The sequence below is a fragment of the Varanus komodoensis genome, unplaced genomic scaffold (genome assembly GCF_004798865.1).
Source record: "Varanus komodoensis strain SLA01 unplaced genomic scaffold, ASM479886v1 scaffold7_1, whole genome shotgun sequence".
In the NCBI taxonomy this organism is placed as follows: Eukaryota; Metazoa; Chordata; class Lepidosauria; order Squamata; family Varanidae; genus Varanus; species Varanus komodoensis.
In genome coordinates this window covers 17,913,887-17,935,091 of record NW_025336479.1, presented here as the reverse complement: position 1 = coordinate 17,935,091, position 21,205 = coordinate 17,913,887, and the positions used below count along the sequence as shown (strand labels likewise).

General features: G+C 38.9%; 1 protein-coding gene across 2 annotated transcripts in view; it reads right to left on the bottom strand.

Annotated features, from left to right (window-relative positions):
- Window positions 1-420: 420 nt before the first annotated feature.
- Window positions 421-21,205, bottom strand: part of WWC1 (WW and C2 domain containing 1) — a 106,355-nt gene continuing 85,570 nt past the window's right edge. For both annotated transcript variants that reach the window (XM_044453940.1, XM_044453941.1), the window contains 9 exons: window positions 17,750-17,942; window positions 16,861-17,013; window positions 16,539-16,639; window positions 14,929-15,070; window positions 13,413-13,577; window positions 9,938-10,030; window positions 8,974-9,204; window positions 4,818-4,939; window positions 421-1,530 (listed from right to left, as the gene is read on the bottom strand). In XM_044453940.1, coding sequence (XP_044309875.1) covers window positions 1,464-1,530; window positions 4,818-4,939; window positions 8,974-9,204; window positions 9,938-10,030; window positions 13,413-13,577; window positions 14,929-15,070; window positions 16,539-16,639; window positions 16,861-17,013; window positions 17,750-17,942 — 1,267 coding nt within the window. In that variant the 3' untranslated portion in view covers window positions 421-1,463. The remainder of the gene's footprint in view (window positions 1,531-4,817; window positions 4,940-8,973; window positions 9,205-9,937; window positions 10,031-13,412; window positions 13,578-14,928; window positions 15,071-16,538; window positions 16,640-16,860; window positions 17,014-17,749; window positions 17,943-21,205) is intronic.

The following is a 21,205-nucleotide window of genomic DNA, read 5'->3' as shown; positions in this document are numbered from 1 at the left end:
TTCCATTCACCCACTTCTACTGTATTTTGCTCAATCCAAACCAATTTTATTTCAAACTAGCTACTTGTCATCAAGACATCAGTATTCAGAATAGTAGAACTAATTCATTATTTTTAAGCTGCCTTGACAAAAAATGACAACTAAGACTTATACCAAGCTGGGCTCCAGGATATACCTGTTTATTTGCTCCAAGATATACTTGTTGCTTGCTTACTTGCCCCACAATATACTGCTTAAACAGGCTGTGTGCATACACGTGTGTGTATGTGTGCACGTGCGTGTAGACACATGTATATAACGGTGATAGTGCAAGAAAATGAGTACTTCTGTATGTATGCAGATAAGAGAATATCAGTGTGGAAAAGCTGGGAGAAAAATGCAAACACAACAATATGGTAAACTATGGTTTATAGACACAGTTACAGTATTTCTTGATGAGGCTTCATTTCATGTTGTTTAGTAGTTTTTTTTTCCAAAAGTAACAAGAGGAAACCCACTCCAAAATAGTTCTTCCATTCAATAAGGTAGGGAGGAAAATATGATCAGTTTAAACAATACCATACAAGACTTCTCATAGAGTTCAAGATAAAATTGTAGTCATAGGCTTTCTTTTTAGAAGCTCCTTAATGGTTACTTACTCTTTGTAAATGGAAAGGATTATAAAAGGAATGTTATGTTTTTTAAAACAACTTCAAAATAATTTAAAAACAAAGTCAGTTTTTATAAAATCTGGATTATTTTGATTGTGGACAGGTGAGGATTTTTTTCTTTAAGCAAAATACTGAGCCATAAGAAAAGCGAACATGAATATTATGTTCCCTGGAGCTCTCTTCCTGTAGCAAAGGGTTCAGTGGGCCTTTGGTACAGATACATGATGAGCTGAAATAACAATCTCCAAGTTAAAGTGCAGCAGGCAATTTGAACTCCACACTCATTTTTATGAAATGCGAGTGTTTCATAGCTCAGAGTGCACTCATTCACAGCTCTTTAAAAAATCAATGGCTTCTTTCATCCTCTGTTTTTGTATAAAAATATTTAAATTAGCAAAACCTAGTTCTATAAGAAGTGGGCTGTCTATAATAGTTGGGTTATGTTTTTAGAATAGTAAGATTGATGCTCCATTAGATTCAAATTTTATTGTGGCAAAACCTCTTTTAAAAAATGCAAGAGCTGTACAAAATGTCTAAATGAAATCTTATTTAAACAGCACTTTTGAGTTGCATTTGTTCATATTTAAAAATTCTTTCCCAAAAATACAGTGCTAAATATACAAACTATATAATCATGTCCTTTTAATGCTGGCATTTGCAATGGAGAAGAGAAAGTTAAAATCTGGACATAGATCTTATAAAGCCATCAATGTACAAATGACTGGTACCTTTATAATATGACATAAATAAACTTCAATGAAATGAAAATATATGTTCTTCAAGTTGTTGGAGAAAGAAATACTTAAATAGATACTAAACATCATCCGCATAGAGGGCTGGAATGTTTATCCTTGGTCGTGTGAAAAATGCCATTTTCTCTCTACAAAACAATACAAACACCACTTGTTAATGAAAATAAGAATTTTCAGTCTTTAATTTTCAACATGTAGAAGAAAGCTCTACCTATGCCTAATCATGTACAACTTCACAAAAAATGATAAAGATATAAATTTCATGTTAAAGAAATAACCTTTGGGGTAAAACAAATCTAGAAGATGCAAGTTTATTATGGCTAAACATTTTGAAGTCTCCCTTCCTTCTCTGTCTCTCTCACACACAGTTACAACAAAACCCTGTTTTCATGGACTTCTCGGTGGCTTTCAATAAAATCCATCGCTGGGTTGAGAGATGGAGGCACTGCATTTCAGGGGTTTGCATCCTACTGGAATGGCCAATTCTAGAAGGTGATGCTGGAAGTTTAATGATATGCGTCTTGACGGCTAAGCTATGGGGTTTTGCAGGGCTTCATGCAGTTCAACAGAGGTGTGGGCTGAGCTGATGTGTCCTCAATATATACAACACCCAGCACTCTGTATCAGTGCCTGGGCACTACAGTGGACTGAATGAACGCCAGTAAATGATATTCAATCTGTACAAGACAGAGCTACTGATAGTGAGTAATTCATCTGCCCAGTTAAGTGAGAGTGTCAGTAAGTACATGAACAGGGTGATCCTGTTGACACTGTTTACTTGGACTTCCAAAAGGCTTCTGGCAAAGACCTTCACCAAAGTCTCCTGAGCAAACTTAGCAGTCATGAAATTGAGGAAGGGGCCTTATTATGGATCCATAAATGGTTACGCAACAGAATGCAGAGAGTGAGCATAAATGGTATTTTCTCATAATGGGATGTAAATATCGAGGGATATTAGTGCAAACACTTTTTAAGCTATTCATAAATAATGAGAAGTGATGAACAAGTTTGCTGATGGCACCGAACTATTTAGGGTGGTTAAAACCAAAAGGGATTGTGAGGAGCTTCAAAGGGATCTCTGCAAGCTGTGAGGTGGGCATCAAATTAAGTGTCAAGTAATGCATATTGGGGTAAAACAAAACAAGATGATACAAAAAACTTCAAGTGTAAGCTGATGCAATGTGCTAGCAGAGGCTGATCAAGAAAGGGATCTTGGGATAGCAGTGGGCAACTAGATGAAAATGTTGACCCAGTGTACAGCTGCTATGACAAAGCAATATCCATGGTAGAGATAATTAAGAAAGGAACTGAACATAAAACTGCCCAGATCGTACTCCCTTTATACAAATCTTTGATGCTGTCATGCTTAGAATACTATGTACAATTCTGATCAGCACCCCTGAAAAAAGACACCATTGAATTGCAGAAAGTACAGAGGAGAGCACTAAAATAATCAAGGAGTTGGAGCAACTCCCACATGAGGAAGAGTTATAGAAACTGGGTTTGTTTTGCTTGGAAAAGAGTCAAATAAGGGGAGACATGATAGAAGTCTTTAAAATAATGTATATTGTGGAGAAAATGGGAGAGGAAAACATTTTCTCTCTCTTCCATAACACTTGAATGTGGGGTCATCACATGAAGCTGATTGGTAGGAGATTCAGGACAGATAAAATACAGCTGTACTTCACACAGCGTATAGTTAAACTATGGCATTCACTGCCAGCGGAAATGGTGATGGCCACCAACCTGGGCATCTTTAAAGGGGATTTGGACAAATTCCTGGAGAAGGCAGCTATCAATGGCTACTGGCCTTGCTAGCCATCTGTGGTATGCTGGGGGACTGAGGAGCTGGGTCTGGCAGAAACCACCCAGGCTGAGGGATCCTGTGGGCAGCTGTTTTGCCACTGTGTGAATGGAGCGCTGGACGGCATGGACTGCACTGTGCTCTTTCTATGCCAGGCGAAAACCTCCTTATTTTCCCAGGCATTTTAGTCCTTCGGTTTCTTTTTTAAATTAATTACCTCATTGGAAATCCTTGCATTACTGACAGATCTTATTCTAGCTTTTATTTTATACTGTACTGTTTTATGCTCCTTTTATCATTCCACTTTTATGGTTTTACATTGTTTTTAATTGCCTGGAAAGCTTCAGCTACTGACTTGGCTGGGCTGTGATTTCTTTGTGGGAGCAGCAGTGGCAGCAGCGCCAAGGCCTGTCTGTGTGGTGGCAGAAGGAGCGTCCACATGGGAGACTCCTGGCACATGCAGCTGCACAGCAGCAGGCCTGTGGCTTGGCTGATCTTTGTTTTGTGGGTGGCTGTGGCCTGGCACTGGGTGCTTCCTCCATGTAGAAGGTGGAGTGGGAAAAATGTCTACTCGCGTGTTTTCTTCCCAGCTGCTGTGCCTGGGCTCTTCCCCTCCCCTGCTGATCACTCTCCATCAGTTCCTTTGCTTTCTTTCCAGAGATTGCTCCAGTAGCACAAGAGCTGGCAAGGACTTCCTCCCTTCACAAGACAGAATGAATAACTGGGGTTTCTGGGGAAGGTCTCACCTCTGAGAAGATCAGATCAAGGTCGGCCTTCCCCAAAAGTGAGGCCTTCCCCAAAGCTAGCTGGGCTCCAGCGCACAAATGTGAATTGTAAACTGCCTTGAGATTACAGCAGTAGGCGGCATATGGAAGGAAGGATGGACAGAAGAATACATAAATAAAACCAAGTAAATAGTGAGTTCAGGAAGGAATGAAAAGCAGAATGTAATAATGTCATGATTCCTCTGCTTAAATTATGTTATTTTAATGTAATTGCCACTGTCTAGAGCTTCTGCCTTTCATTCCCACCCAACCCCACTGGCTACAGCCTACCTCACTAAGTGCATATATACTTGCGACTCAATACAGCATTTCATGAAGCAGACTGTTCCATAATTCTCGCAGCATAATAAATTCGTTAGCCTTGAAGGTGCCACAAAATATAGTTATTTTTGCTTCAACAGACTAATATAGGTCTTTCTCCAGAAATTATTACTTGGAAGAGTGATTTTGGGGGAAGGCAGTCAAATGATTTCAATACAATAAATCCTACCGAACTGGAACTGTCACAAAAGTTGTTTTAGCCAAGCCCACAGTTTTCTGTTTGGTGGTAGGCATTCATTACACTATGATAGATCAGACGCTCATTTTAAACAAAAAGAACTGGCAAATGAGACAATATTGTGTCATTGCAAGATAAGCCTATCACAGAAGAGGCTCTTTTTAGGAAATGCCATCCAAGGTTGTCTCTTATGATCTGAAGATAAACACAATGTAAGCATGACTCGTTTGCCTCTACTACTAAAGCATTTGTGATGCTAATAAGTGAAATTATTTTAAAAGGAGTAAAGCCAAATATTTAAGTAAAATCTGGGACATGTTTTCATACCTGAAAGACTGTACCTCTAAAGGCTCCTTACGACTCTGCCCTCGAAGCCTGTGCACATCCTTAGCAGCTGCTCTCATCATTTTATCAGCTTTCAGCTCGCACTTACATTCGATTTTTTCCACCTAATTGAATGAGGAATGAAGCCATTAATTTAAATAGGAGACAATAGGTTCATCTGTAGTCTGACATTCTCTGTGTAAAACAAAACAATTTATTTTCCTGTCCAGTACAGGGCGGAGTTCGGCACAGACTGATTTATTTAGAGTCATCAGTGACAGAAGCTGTAAAAGGACAGAACATGCATATGTGATTTCATGGCCATTATTACCACACCACTGTGTTGGTGGAGGAAAAAGCACTGATAAGTACCTGGCACATATCCTGTGAGTTTAATACCAGCAAATACATTTCATCTCATAATCCCATTCATACTCACTGCCTTGGAGGTAAATAAGACCGAAAGATGTAGACTGCACATATACAAAGCCCGCAGGACCATTTCAGTAAAAAGCAGAAGCACACACTACCTTTTTGCCACTGTTAGTTATATAATTAATAAATACCTTTGGATGAGTTTCAATTGGTGCAGCCTGAGGATGTAGACGAGGCGCTTGGCCAGGGTTGTGTACTGGATCCCTGCCCCTCCTGGCTTGTAAAAGCCAGCAAGGAAGGAACAACAGGCTGGGCCAGGGAAGTTATTAATGCCTTCTTGTGAGAAGGAATGTGCTCATGCCTCCTGAAAGAGGCAGTAGTGAGACCACTTCCAAAAAAAGTCCTCCCTTGCCCCAAAAGACTGGCCTTAATAACTTTGAGCCAGGAACAAACATTCCTTTCTGGACTAGGTTCTAGAAAGGGTGCTTGCCAATCAACTCCAGGTACTCTTGGATGAGTCTGATTGTCTGGATCCATTTCAGTCAGGGTTTAGATCTGGTTTTCGCATGGAAAGAGCCTTGGTCACCCTGTATGATAGTCTATGCTGGTAGAGAGATGGGGAGTTTAACCCTGTTGATATTCCTGAACTCTCAGGGGCTCTCAATATCATCAACTATGGCATCCCACTGGGGTGACTATCTGAATCAGGAGCTGGGGCTACTGTGTTGCAGTCGTTCTCTTCCTACTTGGAAGACCATCTCTAGAAGGTGATGTTTCAATAATATATGCTCTAGTAATCTCTAAATTAGATTACTGCAACACACTATCTGTGCAGCTGCCCTTGAAGTTGGTTCAGACATTGCAGCTGGTGCAGAATGCAGAAGCCAGATTAATAACTGAGACCCACAGGTCCAAACACATAAGACTAATTCTGGACCATCTGCATTGGCTGCCTGTTTGCTTCCTTTCCCAATTCAAGATGCTGGCTTTAACCCATAAAGCTATATATGGCTTAGGGCTGTAAATACCTGCCAAGGTACCTCTTCCAACCACAATACAATTGTACACCACACTCATCCTCTGGCGCCTATCACATTTTCTTTACAAGCAGTCCTGTAGTATAACCATACTCAAAACATTATTTTGTCTTTTATTGTTGTAATGGACATTGGATTAGTTTAGTTTCATTTTCAAGAAAAATGGTATGATTTGGACTATTCCTGGGCTACTAGTGTAGTGTCAAAATGAAGTGTTTGATCTCATAAATGCTTGTAATACCAAATACCTAATATTTTTGTTAAATAACATTATTGATTAAACATTTACAATATAATAATTTCATACCCATCCATACCACCTTGATTGCTTCTTAGCAGTTAGAATGGTAGATACATTCTAATAATAAATGAAACAAAGTAATAAACTAACTTTTCTATTACCCATTATTCTAAATTAATGCTTTAATCAGCTATTTGTCACAATCTGACCAGCTGACTGATTGTGTATGGAATGGAGATTTCTCCTCACCTCTTCTGCCTTGTTTCCCCTCCTTAATAATCTATCCCCTCTGGAACACTACATTTTATTCCTTCAGTCCTCAAATTGGCTCCATGGGGCAGGGGGATACAAACAGTGAAAGCACATATACATTGCAGACATGTTACCGTGCAACTTAAAGATTTTTTTAATACTTCCATTCTTACTGTGCATTTTTTTGATTTGTATAATTTGACCATTGTCTTAGAGAATTCTTGAATATTTAAAGCTGAACAGAAAGAAATATTTGTTATAATCACTTATGTCAACTACTTAGTTTGGCATAATACTTTGTGATTATTTTGGGGCTAGTGCTCAATGCTCTCAGATCAGTTCATTTAGAAATACAGCATATGTGAGAATTACTATTCCAGAAATAGAAAACATCAATTATATGTAAATTGGATTCCACAAACCTTCTAGTTTTTTTTAAATGTAATAATTTTGAAACAAATACAAAATAATACAGCTGATAAGTAAATATCTGCAATCCTTTACATACCCTAATTCTCCTGAAGTCGGTATTCATTACTGACTAAATATAGGATACAAGTAGGATTATACTGCAAGTACATGTATGCATTTGGGTTTATCCACATGCTAAATATCAATATCCACTTTCTTTCAAGGTTTAAAAAGTCCAATATCCCATTAAATTTCACCATTATACCAAGGCAGATATATATAAATTAAAAATTGTATCTATTCAGATAGGGGCAGTTTGGTTTTCAACAACTTATACTGAATCTCATAGGACAAAGTAGGAATGTATAGATTTTGTTGTATCTATTCATCTGTGCTTGGCAGATTGTCAGCCATCTTGTGTTCTGTCATTCACCTTCATTGAACTGGACTATTTAAAGCAGAATTTCATTCAGCTTATGCTAACATGTATCTTTGTACTTGCTAACATGCATTACCTGACACATGTTGGCACAAATATGGATTACTGGAAATCTGTCCCTCACACACACGCAGATAACTAGGCAAAAGCAGGTCTGCTGCAGAATGCAAAGGTCACACTCCTAGAAATCTGAAAGCATTTGAACCTGTTGCAGAGTTTTCCAGTATTCTCAGGACAAAGCAAATATGCTGCAGTGCAAACACATCTCAAATGTTTCACCCCTCTTTGGCATCTCTCCAAAATACAAGATCATACTCCACATGTATTTCTTACTTATCAAACAGCAAAAAACAGTATTTCAGTCTTATTTCTGAGCTGGTTTTGCAAATGGAGATGTTGAAAGATTCTTCAGCCAGGATTTCATATACTAGCTGGGGAATGCTGAGAACTGTGGGACTTTTTTCTGTCTAAACATGCACAGGATTGTTTTTTATCCAGAACAATTTCAGTGAAAAGTAAACCTGGTGAAGCAGCTGGCATGTCCCATCATATTCAGTCCTTAACACTGATGCTTAGAAATCTTTGCTTGTGAGTTCATACTAATTATGAATTAATCATCTAATTATACCTTCAGTAATGAGACTAATTATACCATTGACCCATGCTTATTTAAAGGTGAACATCCTGGGAAAAATCTGAGTTGATGATATAGCAACACGTGGAAGTATCCTTATACTAATGGTAGGCTGGATTCAGAACTTGCTTTCTGTAGACAGAAAGGCTCTGGCTCATGGAAGGTGTCTCCTCACAGTATCTGGCATTTTCCTCCTCCCCCTGCACTACAGCCCACCCCATTCAAGGGGTTCTCTTGACCCTCCGTGAAGCACTTCCAGGTGCTAGAAGGATTGCTATGTGGATAAGAGGGTGGGGGAATCTGCTTCCCTGAGTCCAGTAGCACATGCTTAAACTCGAATTCAAAATCAGAATTAATTCTGTCCTTATGGCGCACCAGTGCTTTGTTAGAAATAAAAAGATGATTTCCCCCAAAGCATTTAATACATTCAGAAAACCTGCAATTCTGACCAGAGCAGGGGTTGGCAATTTGTGACTCTCCAGGTGTTCTGGTCCACAACTTCCTCCAGCCCTAACCAGCATGGTCAAGAATAAGGAATCATCAGAAATGTATGCTAAAGAAAATCTGAGAGGCCACAAGTTGCTCACAGGGTTGTGCTAAACCCTCATAGAGCCTTTTTAAAATTCCACTAAAAATGGTAATGCTAAAAATTATCTGGAAGAGCCATGTGGACTTGATCGTAAGTCAGGAGTCTTGAGAAACAGCTAACATTAGACCCAATTTCAGTTTTGAAAATTTATTAATGAAACCCAGTCTGTAGTTATGCTTACTTGCTTCTCCACCAGCCTCATTAGCATCCGGAATCGTTCATCTTCATCTATATATCGGGGAAGTTCCTTCAGTCCCTGATTTTGTGCTTCTTCCAATTGTTCCTTGAGCTGTCTGAGGACAGAGATTTCCTGTACCAGCTGACAGTGCCAGGTCTTTGAAGCCTGAAGGTCCAATTCCAGGTCAAGAGAGGTACGGATTAGACGCTCAGGTCCTGTGGTTTTCACAGAAGACTGAAAAACGAACAAATAGATGTATACATCTGTGGATTATTCTTTTCAAAAAGGGTGCTTTAATTTGTCACAAGAATTTAAAGAAAACTGGTTCATGGCACCCAAGAAAAAATAATATTTTGGTGAGAAATTCTTTAGACATTTGTCTAAAGACTAGAGCTTTCAAAATGATGCAGAACTATATGGCAGATATTTTGCAATTTCTCTTTCGTACATTAGCAAAAACTGCAAAACCCTTAAAACTTTCATAGCAAGCCATCTAAAGAGCTCATGCTGTTAATATATAATATGCAAAACTGGAGCAGGAAGCATAATTATTGATCACACAATGTGTAACTATTTTAAAAACAATTAACTAAGCTTGTGAAAAGTATATGAAGCCTATCATTTCGTTATTGTAATAACAGTGATAAAATATTATGTTACACTTTACTGTCATTCTCTAGTTTTATTATAGTATACATACTTATTCCTGTATGTATTGTTTTTTATGATGTTGAGCTGTATTCTTAGATTAGTGTACACTGACTTGAGGGTCTGGCAGGCAGAGGCCAGTTCATAAAGCCATTTATTTAGGGTACAGTCCTATGCATGTTTAGAAGGAAGGCCTTAAACTTGCAGAATGCCAAGCCAGCAGTTGTAGGCCTTTTTTCTTTTTAAATATGCCCAGGATTGTGCCTTTAACTATTAAATAAATATATGAAACACGATTCTATGAAAGAAGAATATTTACCCTTTTCATCCTAACACTTCTCCTCTCCACAGAGTTCCGAACAAAGGGTGGTTTCTTAGACAAAGTTGAACTATCGCTATCACTGCGATTAAGCTGAAAAAGAGAAATGAACAAAGGCATTGAGGGAGTTGTGTCACTGGTACTGGACGGCTGCTGACCTCTGTTTGGGAGAACTGTATTCTGCTGCAAGAAAAGCACAGAATTGTAGAGCTGGAAGAGCTATTAAGGCTATTGAGTCCAACCTTCTCCTCAATGCAGGAATCCAATTTGAAACATGACAGAATGAAAAGTCTTAAGTTCACATAAGGAGCCTGGGAAAATTGAAAGTAGAGTCTTAGTGACTCAAATATTCAGAAAACATTGTGGGACAGAGTACAGAAGAAGGGTCATATGGATGCAGAAGATCCCCGATTCAGTCCCAGATAGCTCCACATAGGTCTGGGCAAAAATCCTGTTGGAAATCCAGGAAAGCTGCTATTATTCAATGTTGATAATACTGGACTCTGATTCTGCATAAGGCAACTTCTTTTGTTCCTCTATGGTTAGACTATTACTGTATTGGTTTAGGATTGGAATCCTCAATAGGGTAACTCTTCAGAATCATCCTTAAGGGTTTGTGCGAATTTCTGTATTTGCGGAAGGTAGGAAAAGGTGCTGCACAATGGGTTTATGCAGCCAAACATGAGGGCATAAAATATTCAGAGTAATGGAATGCAGATAACCAATCTATTCATATTACTGAAATGTGATTAAAATATGTTTTTCAAAGAATGTACATGTTCCATTTTTGTTGTTTGTTTAGAGCAGCAGCAAATGTTCCTGGCCTTCGTGTGGCTACAGGTTTTTATTTATTTACTTATAAATTTGTATGCCACCTATTGTGCCACAGCAGGAAAAGGTTGTACAGGAGGTCGCACAGGAAAAGCCTGCCATCTTTATCATGAACTTGTAAGATGTCCTGAGACATGTTAGTGAAGGACAGCATACAAATGTTTTAAATAAATAAACTTGAAGCAAGTTCCTTTGCTTTTCGGATATACCTTCCAATTGTCTTTCGTATATCCAAAGCATCACCTGCTATCTTCTGAGTGCAAAGAATGGAACAGCCTCACAGTTCTTCCAGCTGCCCCATCCTCTCAAAGGTTTTCTCTGTGAGAAAATTATACTTTCTTTTAAAGCCACATTTTTAAATGCTGCTGAGGATTGGCAGAGGGAAACCTCTGCAGTGCATTTTGTTCAGATCATCTCCTGTTCACTGCACTGAGCCATCCATCTATCCTGCTATGCCTGGATGCCCTTGTCATGTGCTGTTTGTTCCATGGCCTGATGCCAAAAGGCCTGACTTAAAAACAAGATGATGCAATTTAGAGGTCTTGCTTATTGTTGAGAGTTCAGCTTGCAGCAAAATCAAAAGGAAAATGGATCGCTGGTGAGCCTGACACTGCCTGAATTTGGAAGCAGTAACTGTATCAGACCCTGTTGTGATTCATTCGAGTAATAGGCAGCCTTGATGTACAGAAGGAACACCTCGTTCCTCAGCAGAGCCAGCCTATGCTTCATGAAAGGAACTTCCTGACAGTGTTTTCCTTGTTTACTTCACAGGCTGGTGAAAGAGAGGGGTTATTTATAGTCTCCCCTGATCCTCTCTCCTGGAACTAATTAATTATGAACAAACATTTAATCAAAGAGGTGGTGCAGAGCAAACATAACTGCAAAGTACTGGGCACATTCATGGTTGGCTGCATCATATGTTGCAGTGAAGTTACACCAGATTTTCCTTTCACATTTCCATCACTCCGGCTTTCTCCTTCCTGCCCTCTGCATGCAAGTCACCCACTGGAAAACACTGTCCTCACTGTTACATTGCAATAAAATTGGCAGAGGTCTCACAAATGTGATTCATGATTGGTTGCATGGGCCAGTGCATTCAAGTGTTAGGTGTTTAAGAAAATCATGGCTAACCAGAGAGATCTGGGTATATGTGTGTAGCCACAAATCTGGTGATCAGCAGGTGTGTTCTTAGAATATATGTCGTATGTGGCCCTTCGTTCTTCTTCCAGAATAAGAAAGCCAGAGGAAAATCTATGAAGCAAGCTATGTTCTACGAGTTCCAAAAAGCAGGTAACTTGTTGAAGAAATTCTAAGGCACGTATAAATGAGCCAGGTGTTGCCTTTCCAAAAAAGGCACAAGCAACAGGTAAACCTGAATTTGTTAGAATGTGAAGCTTCCCTGTTGTCAGAAAACAACATACCAAGTAGTATGATTATACAGTTGAACTGGTTTAACTTCTGTTGAAGAAAGAGAGAGAATAATATGCGAGCAAGTTTCCTTCAGCTACGAAGAGAGTTCAGTTCTAAAGTACACATGAAATATATTTATTTGTTACTTCATGCAGTTGCTTTATGCAGACAGTGACTTAGCAGCAAAGAATTTAACAGTACTTATTCTATACTGCATATCAACCAGCAGAGCATTCCATGGCACATTCCATTAAATCCCTGATTGGGAAAAACTACATGCTTTTCCTATGGATCAGCATGATTGCTTCCCTGCACTGGTAAACATATGCAAAAATGAACTGGACTAGGCAATTGTCCAGACAGATAAAAAGAAAAGATGTGAATGCTTGTTCAAGGGATTGCTGAAAAGAACCTACAACTGAGCCTTAAACTTTTCCAATTTTTTTAAAAAAGTGTGTGCGCGCACATACGCATGCACACTTTAAATGACAGCTTCTGAAAGAGAAAATAGGACGAATATGCATATGCTATTTTTCACCTCCCAATTTCTCCTTTAAACAGCTGTTGTGTTAAATCATCACATTTTTGAATTTGGGAGATTTTAACAAACAGCTGGAAGGGGAACAGCGATTCTGTGGAAACATCTACTATAGAAACAATTTCATGCACACAACTAGATGGCATAGCTTCACTCCTCTGAAACACAGCCTTCAGTTTTCAGGTCCCATTTTAATTTTCCTCCTCGCACATTGCAATTAATATTAGATTTCAGGTGTCCACCTATCTGAGCCAAACTACATTACGCTATCATGTAGCATGCTATTATGTAGCGTGCAGTTTGAGCTTAGAATGCACCATGCACTAAGCTTCCCCTAAGGCTATCATTTCCCCCCTCAAACTCATTCTCCTAGAATTTAATGACATACACTGTGGTGGGTGGAAGGTATAATTGCCCCCTCCAAATCAGGCCCACAAGTGCTTACACTAAATTAAAAGCTAACCTTCAGCAATATGCTATGCGATTCACATAACATGGAGTTTGGCTTTTACTAACACTCAGAGAGCATTTTCAACTATGAGAAATAGATAAACTTGTATTTTTAACCTCAAATCAAAGAGACAATAAGATTATCCATACTCAGTAGAATGCATTATTAAGAATTCTTCTTGGTAGCATTCTGTTCCCTAAGAAAGGAAAGTACAGTGACAGGCACATACATGCTATTTTCCTTACCCGACACACATACTGGCTTTGTGGTCCAGGAGAAAATGTTTTGGAACGGATGATGGTGCTGCCTCTAACAAAAGGAGTTCGTAGTGGGTTAGGTGTTCTTTTATCTTTTGGACGAACTACTGTGGAAGATTGTGGAAGGATGTCTGTGTTAGTCTCTTTATCCACCTGGAAGACAGAGACAACACAGTGTAACTTTCTCCCTCGAGGTGCCATTAGCATCTCTGTCTTGAAGCTCTTATGGCTGCAGATATGCTGAAGTCTACCTCTGCTTACCCTTTAGGTAAAAAGTAGAGAAATACAATGGGGTGTTCCAGACTTGGATCACCACCTGTAAGTTTTATTTTAAAGAAGTCAATGCATCTAAAAACAGCACTTAACAAACATACATCAGTGTCAGAGAGACAGAAGGCAAAATACTATGATCACAGTCCAAGATAACGTTTAGTGTGCTAAGCCTAAGCATATTCATTTTGATGTTTTTATGCTGGACGGTGGCATATAAAGTTTACCAATTCCTTTGTAAATAGTCATTCTGTTGTCAGCCAGATTCAGAGCATGGCTTCTAGCATGCTTAAGAGAGCACTACTGCAAATAGTTTATAAGTACAACGCTTACTCTTTGGAGAGAAGGAGGAATCCATGTAACACTCTTACGTGGGTTAGCAGATGTACAAGAGCTGACTTAGGATAAAACACAACTAAGTAAAAAAGACAGAAATACCTAGTTTCTTTTAAATATAAATGTTGGTTCAGCTTGTTTTGCTCAACTCACAGAAATTAGCTACAGAAATGAGAACTAAAATAACATTGGTACTAACTCGAATTCTTTGAAGGGGGCTAAATGGCAGAAAGAAATCATGATAAGAAAAACAGAATCCAGGCACTTGTCTTATAATGTGCTTAATGTGGAAATAAAAGCCAGTTCACCAACTTCCTAATTAGTTTTGGAAAACAGATAACAGTGCATGGAAACACAAGCATTACCTGGTTTGCCTATACAAATATTGGTTTGTGCTGACAAGTCCATATGGGCATACTGCATTTGCTGACAGTGATATCATTGAGGTTGCTTATAAGAGGCAGACTTTGGTAGCTGTGTATCATTATCAGGAAGTGACACTGTAACAATTCAGGAACTTCATTTCATTTAGAGCATGATAGCTCATCCAATCACAGTAACTCTAGTTGAGAGCTATGGTTGGTGCAAAATTATTTTACCCAATTTGTCGATTTTTTTGCTGACTATGACAAAAACAAAACAAAACATCCAAGTTCAAGTGTGGGTGATCATCCCAGTTAGTCATAAATCTACCAGAAAAATGCTAGAATTCCAAGGGAGTGTTGTGTGAAACTTAGCAAAGAGTATCAATTCACAAAAAAACAAAACAAAACGGAAGCTCGATTCCCTCCCATTGGAAGGGAAGCAAAGATACTGCAGCAATAGCATGATGCTAACAGCTTGACCTTCTGAACACCTGCTTATAAAGGAACTTCTGCTTCCTTTGTGCTTTCTTTACCTTGATGGCTGCTGACTCAGCCTGTGAAAATGATGATGGGGTCTCTTCTGTTTCCCATGCTGACATCTGACCGTAAAGTTCTTCATCCTCTTGTACTTCATTTTCACTGTTGCCACCTTCTTCACCATCATCCTCATCTTGCCTGTTACAAAATAAAACTGTTCTGTAAACAGGTAACACACACTCTGGGAAACACACTCTATCAAAGTTATTAATGTTCCCACACACAGGACCTTGTATCTGTTTTCTAGAGCATTACCATACTTTATGGTATATGTTGGAATAATAAGGACGGAGTGACAATATATTTGGGTTATAGATGTATCACATCAAATTCCACTTCATTTATTACTCACCTCTTGTGGAGTTTCTACAGTGAACAACAGACCCCTGACCCAGGAACAACAGCCAAATGTCTTCCATCTGATGGCAATGCATGTCGCAAGCCATAATATTTATGTTGGGCTAACCAGATTAAGTCAACTCAGTTGTGTAATGAGTCTTAGCATCAGTATGAAAAACTCCATTGGGAAGTGTCATTAATGTGAGGACTTTGCACAAAATGGAGTTGTTAATGCAACTGAATATAAATGTTGCATGAAACCCAACAGTGCATCTGCCATGCCAAAACGCAAACAAGCTGAGTTTATTTTAGAAGGTGATCAACAGACTTTAGAGCATTTATTTGAATGGAAGTAGGAATAAAGTCATAAACACAAACTGGCAAAAAGTTGCTAAACAAGAAGATGAACAATTTTAGATGAGACCCCACATATTCAAGGTTCACCATTTAACCCTTAACATTAGAAAACAAAGTCAACCATTTTGGGGAACTTGGCAATTCTTACACAAAACATTTATTCCCCCCCCCCTTTTTATTTTTTTTTACGGAAAAAAAATAAATACAAAACTTCACAACAATAATAAAACATAACTAGAATATAATAATTAAGAAAAATAATAAATGATAGAGTGCACCCACCACCCCAGAGACCAATACTACCACCATTCACATACTATAACAATAATATATAATATACTTCAATTATACCCATATCCCATTTATTTTTAAATCAAACTTGGGCTAACACAATTTTAATACAACAAGATTCAGTGTATGCAATTTGTGGAACACTATAACTCTTCAAAAATGTGGAGGGTATTGTATTATAGGAATGGTATGCTACTTCTGAAGAAGTCACTTTGATCTTGCAATCTTAATTTTTGACATTGTTACACTGCAATTTCCTCCAGACTTGTCTATCTGTGCTGTGACTGCATAATGAAAAACTGCTGTATAAAGGAACAATATTCAGGGGATTTCAAAAGTGGGGCATTGGTGAAGGACAGTACCCCTGCCACAATAATGACAATATCTGTTGACCAACTTGGTACCTTTCATTTAATTCTGCACTTACATACATGGTGATAAAAGCTCACAAAAACAATGCTGCTGCAGTGCTGTGATATATTATTATATTACATTTATATCTTGTCTTTTTTCTATCTGCAAGGAACCCAAAGCAACTTACACAGTCATCCTGCTTTCCATTTTATCCTCAGACCAACTCTATGAAGTTAGTATGATATAGCTGTTTCATATCACTTACCAGTTTTCGTTGTTAAGTAAAGTGCTTCTGCTTTCTTCTAGTTTTTTCTCTACAGCTTCTAGTTCAACAGCAGTCTGTTCAAGCAGTGCAGATACAGAGTCCTGTGGGAAATGAGTTAATGACATTATTACTCTTAATGTACATTGTTGCACCAAAGACTATTATTATTCCAACTGAGAGACTTTGTATATTGTCAGCTATGTGGATAGCTAAGTCAAAAAACAAGTCATGTTTTCTTGATCTGGTTTAATTTCAGACATGCAAACCAGAGGCACTGTCTCCAGAAATACCGTAATTTCTGGAAAACACATTTAGTCATTACCATTTTCTCAGTGCAAGGTGGTTCAGAACAGGCGACCCCTTGTTTGTTTTCACTGCTTCGCCTCTGTAGATATTTATAGTTAAGGAGATTGTACCAACGTGTTGACCCGTCTCCCAGTCTGCAGGTCTCAGCAAGGCTAATTTGTGCACCTCCCTGTAGAAGGAAAAAGAAAGCAATGGGTATGTTCAGAATATTCAAATGACAATGAAACAAATGCTGGGAGAACACATAACCTTCAGAAATATATACAATTGTTCTTCCCTTGCAACATAAACATGAGACAGATAATTGTTTTCATAACTCTGGCAGCACCTTTTTGAGTTGGTGGCACATACAAGCACACCCTGAAAATCCAGTTCACACGAGTTAAAATGGCGTCATTGTGCAGCAAGCATCACATATGCTCCTGACCTTGTGAGGGTCTTGCCCTCCATTATCAGTTAACCCTTAATAATAAAGCATGCCACGATCAGGCAAATGCCATTATGTATGTGCTGTGGTTTTTTTTCAGTTTTTCTAAAAAAAGCATTGTTTAGTTAGGTCTCCTGGTATCGTAATATAACTAGTGACTCCTGATTAGCTGCAAGAATGCTGGACACCCCAGATAGGCCCAATGTGCTTCGTGTAGATACCACTATGAAGTGCAAACTGGACTGAACTTTGAAATCTTATGACAAGAACTTGAAGTCTAATTTATAAATTCATTGTGGTAGATGAATAACACAGTGCTATTGGTATATTACTGTTGGCATATTATTACTAAAGGGACCACAATTAGTGCTCCCTAGAAGATATATTACCAAAATAACTATAGAAGAGATGTTAGCTTCTATATCAGTCAATTTTTTAAAGTCTAAGCACTAAAAGTGTTGTCGAAATGAATACTGACCAAACACTCTTCAAGATGGCACTTATCCACAGCACAGACATCAACTCTGAGTGTCTTCTGTCGTAAAACCGAGTAAGGGATTGTAACACAAAATAATTCATTGAACATGAGATTGTCTGATGCTTCCAAGAGCCTTGTGCGGAACAAACAGCTTGTACTTTCAGAAGAAGGAAGGATGGCCACACGAATGCTCCTGTTGAAAAATAGCTTATTCAGTATTACTTTCTGTACAAGTTTATAGCACATGAAGATGATTCCAGCTGAACACAAACTGAGTCCTGCACAGTTCAATTCATCAGCTAAGAACCTGGCACAGGTAGCAAGACTAATCCTCAATGTAATACTGAAGAGATGCTGCTGTATTTTCTACCTCTTGCCTCATCACTATAGCTCTCTGGTAGGCACTAGGAATTTGCAATCTTACATTGGTTTCATTAGGACTTCCACTGGATTAAAAAAAATCATACATTATTGTCAAGTGAAACCTATCCAAAGTTTCAATAGTCCATTTATGTGTACAGTTTAGTTAGCTAATACAGATGACATGACTGTGTAAGCACTGTTTCTACTTTACAGAAACCCGCTCCTACCTTGAACTGTTTTCTTTCATCTTTTGCACAGAGATAGCAAAACACAGAACTGAGATGTTCCTTGTCTAATTTACACAAGAAAAAAACCAGCTGGCTGAAATTCTGTTATGGTAAAATGTTATGTGGGATAATTCTCCAGTTCTCCCAAACCAATCATTATTACTTAAAAGGGAGGTGGTGGAAACATTTATAGAGATGATCTCTTCAGATAATGTTTCTCTTAGAAAACATTTTCTAGATCAGTATACATTAATGCTCCATCAACTTAGTTTACTTTGCATGCTAATGTAATACTTTCTTCCCAAGTTTTGTATTTCACCAAAGTCTGATTCACATTAACATTCCACTCCAGGCTGACTGGTTAAGCAACAGGTCTCAAGCAAAGTTCTCAATATTCTCCGCTCTTCATCATTCGTCCTTTAAACCTGACTATCTGGAACAAAACTGTGAAAATAAAGCCTGGGGACAAGACATTTGTATCATCATCTCCCTGACTGAACTTTAATCAGTCCTCTGGTGAAGCCTCTCAACTCTGCCACCAAAAAGCTAGAAGTCACACACTAGTCATCAGCCCTGCCCCAGGGACAAAAAGAGTGTGGGTCTGCAACTTAGACAATTTGGGTTCTGTTCCAGCTCAGCCATGGAGACAACTGGGTGACTTTGAATCAGGCACAGACTGTCAGCCCAACCTACTTCACATGGGATAAGGTAGGGGAATAAGATTGAGAGCAGAAGGATAATTATGTAAGTCACTTTGAGTTCTTTAAAAGAAAAATATCTAATAAATAAAATATCAAATAGATAGATAAAATCTCTCCTTCCTGGTCACCCATTCATCATGCAACAGTAGAAGCTACCACAACAGCTGCAATATCTAAGGACTAAGAAGCACAAACATTTTACACAATCATCCTCCCAGTGCTTTCCTCTCTGACTAATGCCTTTAAAAGGAATCCAATGCTTATTATGTACTAATTTTCACTCACTGTCAGCCATTTTGGAGGTTTCTATCATGTAGAGAAAAGATATGCCTATTTTAAATAAGTAAGAAAGAAGCTTACAAGTGGGATTTGCAAGAAAACCATGCTGTATATCCCCACTCTTAATAGGAGTGCTGTCACCAAGGTTCCAGCCGTGTCTTTGTCCAGGATAGCATAAGGGGCTGAATCAGGGCATTCCACTCCTCCTTCCCCAGTTCTCCCTGGAGCTGACGCTTAACAGTGTGCCACTATTGAGCATGCTGGGTTCTGTTTTGGATTTTTCCTCTTCATTTTTTAAAAAAAGATTTTTCTTTTGAATTTCCACAAACCTTAATATTCCCCCAAATATGCTGATGTCAACATTATTCTTGCATTGCACTATAAGGTATACACCTTAAAACAGCCTTCACACACTTCAGAGTTAAGAATTAAATAGGTAATAGAGCTCTCTATTTCACTGTTAGGAATACGAATGATAGCTTAATCCTATGCATATCTATGCAGAAGTCCCACTGAGTTAAATGGTGTTTATTCTTATGTATGTGTGCATAGGATTTCAGTCCTATGTTTTATTTATTTATTTTATTTATTTATTAAAACATTTCTATGCCGCCCCTTGCATAGTAAAATACACAATAAATTAAAACAATAACAACAGATAGAACATCATCAACAGCAGCAGCAATCAATCAGTCAGAAATCCAGTCCTTTCAAAAGGAGAGACTCTATGTCACATTTAAGTAATCACAGCTGAAAGCAATGGACACATTTACAAGTCACACTAACCCACTTCACAATAACCAATAGTGGGTGTACACTACCTCCTTCATAGCTGGGACATGGCTAACTCACAGTGAGTCTGGTCACCTTTCCATAGTGCCTCACTGATTGTTCAGCAATTCTACTCAGCATGGGTTGTCCTCTCCCATTTCCCCATGGTCCTCCCCCACTTATCGCAGGGAATTTGGTGGGTAAAGCTGCTTTGTCTCCTCTTACTGATTGTGATCTCCCTTTTGCTCAATGCAGCTTTCTTCTCCTTTTCATTTCCTAGATCGTCTTCCTAATTTCTGAGTTGACAGCCAGTGACAGGTCCTCCAATGTACTCAAACAGCACATTGGAAGAGCTGTCAATGGTTTGCCACCCCAGGGCTATCCAGGAATTTTTGACAGGGATACATATAAATGAAGACTCTACATTTGTATGTATATGAAGAGTCAGGTAACCAAAGGTGAGGGGGAGAAAGAATCACATGTGGGTTTGCTTTCCCTTGACAGCTTGATTTTTGACTACTGCCAGGTGAAAGCAAAGGAAAAAATACATTTCTTTGCAGCTCCTGGGTCTATGTCCCTGGTGTGCACCTGCTGAACTCTGATAGTGGGAGGAAGTTGCCCAGGTGAGGCTGCCCACTGTGGACAAGTGCAAGTGCTGACCTCCACAACTGCTCAAGTCTAACAGAAAAAATGCAGAAAGAAGTGTGTGCACATGTCTTACATTTCAAATACTTTTTTAAAGGGGTGATGAGCTATTGTCAGCCTCTCCAGTGAGCCACTTAGCACTATCATCTCAGAGATCACAAAGGACAATTTCTGGTGGAAACAATGGGGGAGAAGCCATGGTGAGCAAAACCAGACTCATAATCCTTGTAAGGGAATCCAAATCAGCGACAGGCACTCCGTCAGGCAGCCTGGACATCAGTGGGGTGGCTATCACACGTGGTAGCTCAGAAAGTTCAGCAAGAGCGGCACTGGTTTGCTAAGTGGCTTGCTGGCCGCTTCCCACAGTCAGCAAGGTGCAGATGGTACAACAGATGATTGTAAGGGTTGCTTGTTGCCTATAAACAAGGTGGGAGGTGGTTTGGGTTCTCATGACATGACAATCCACTATG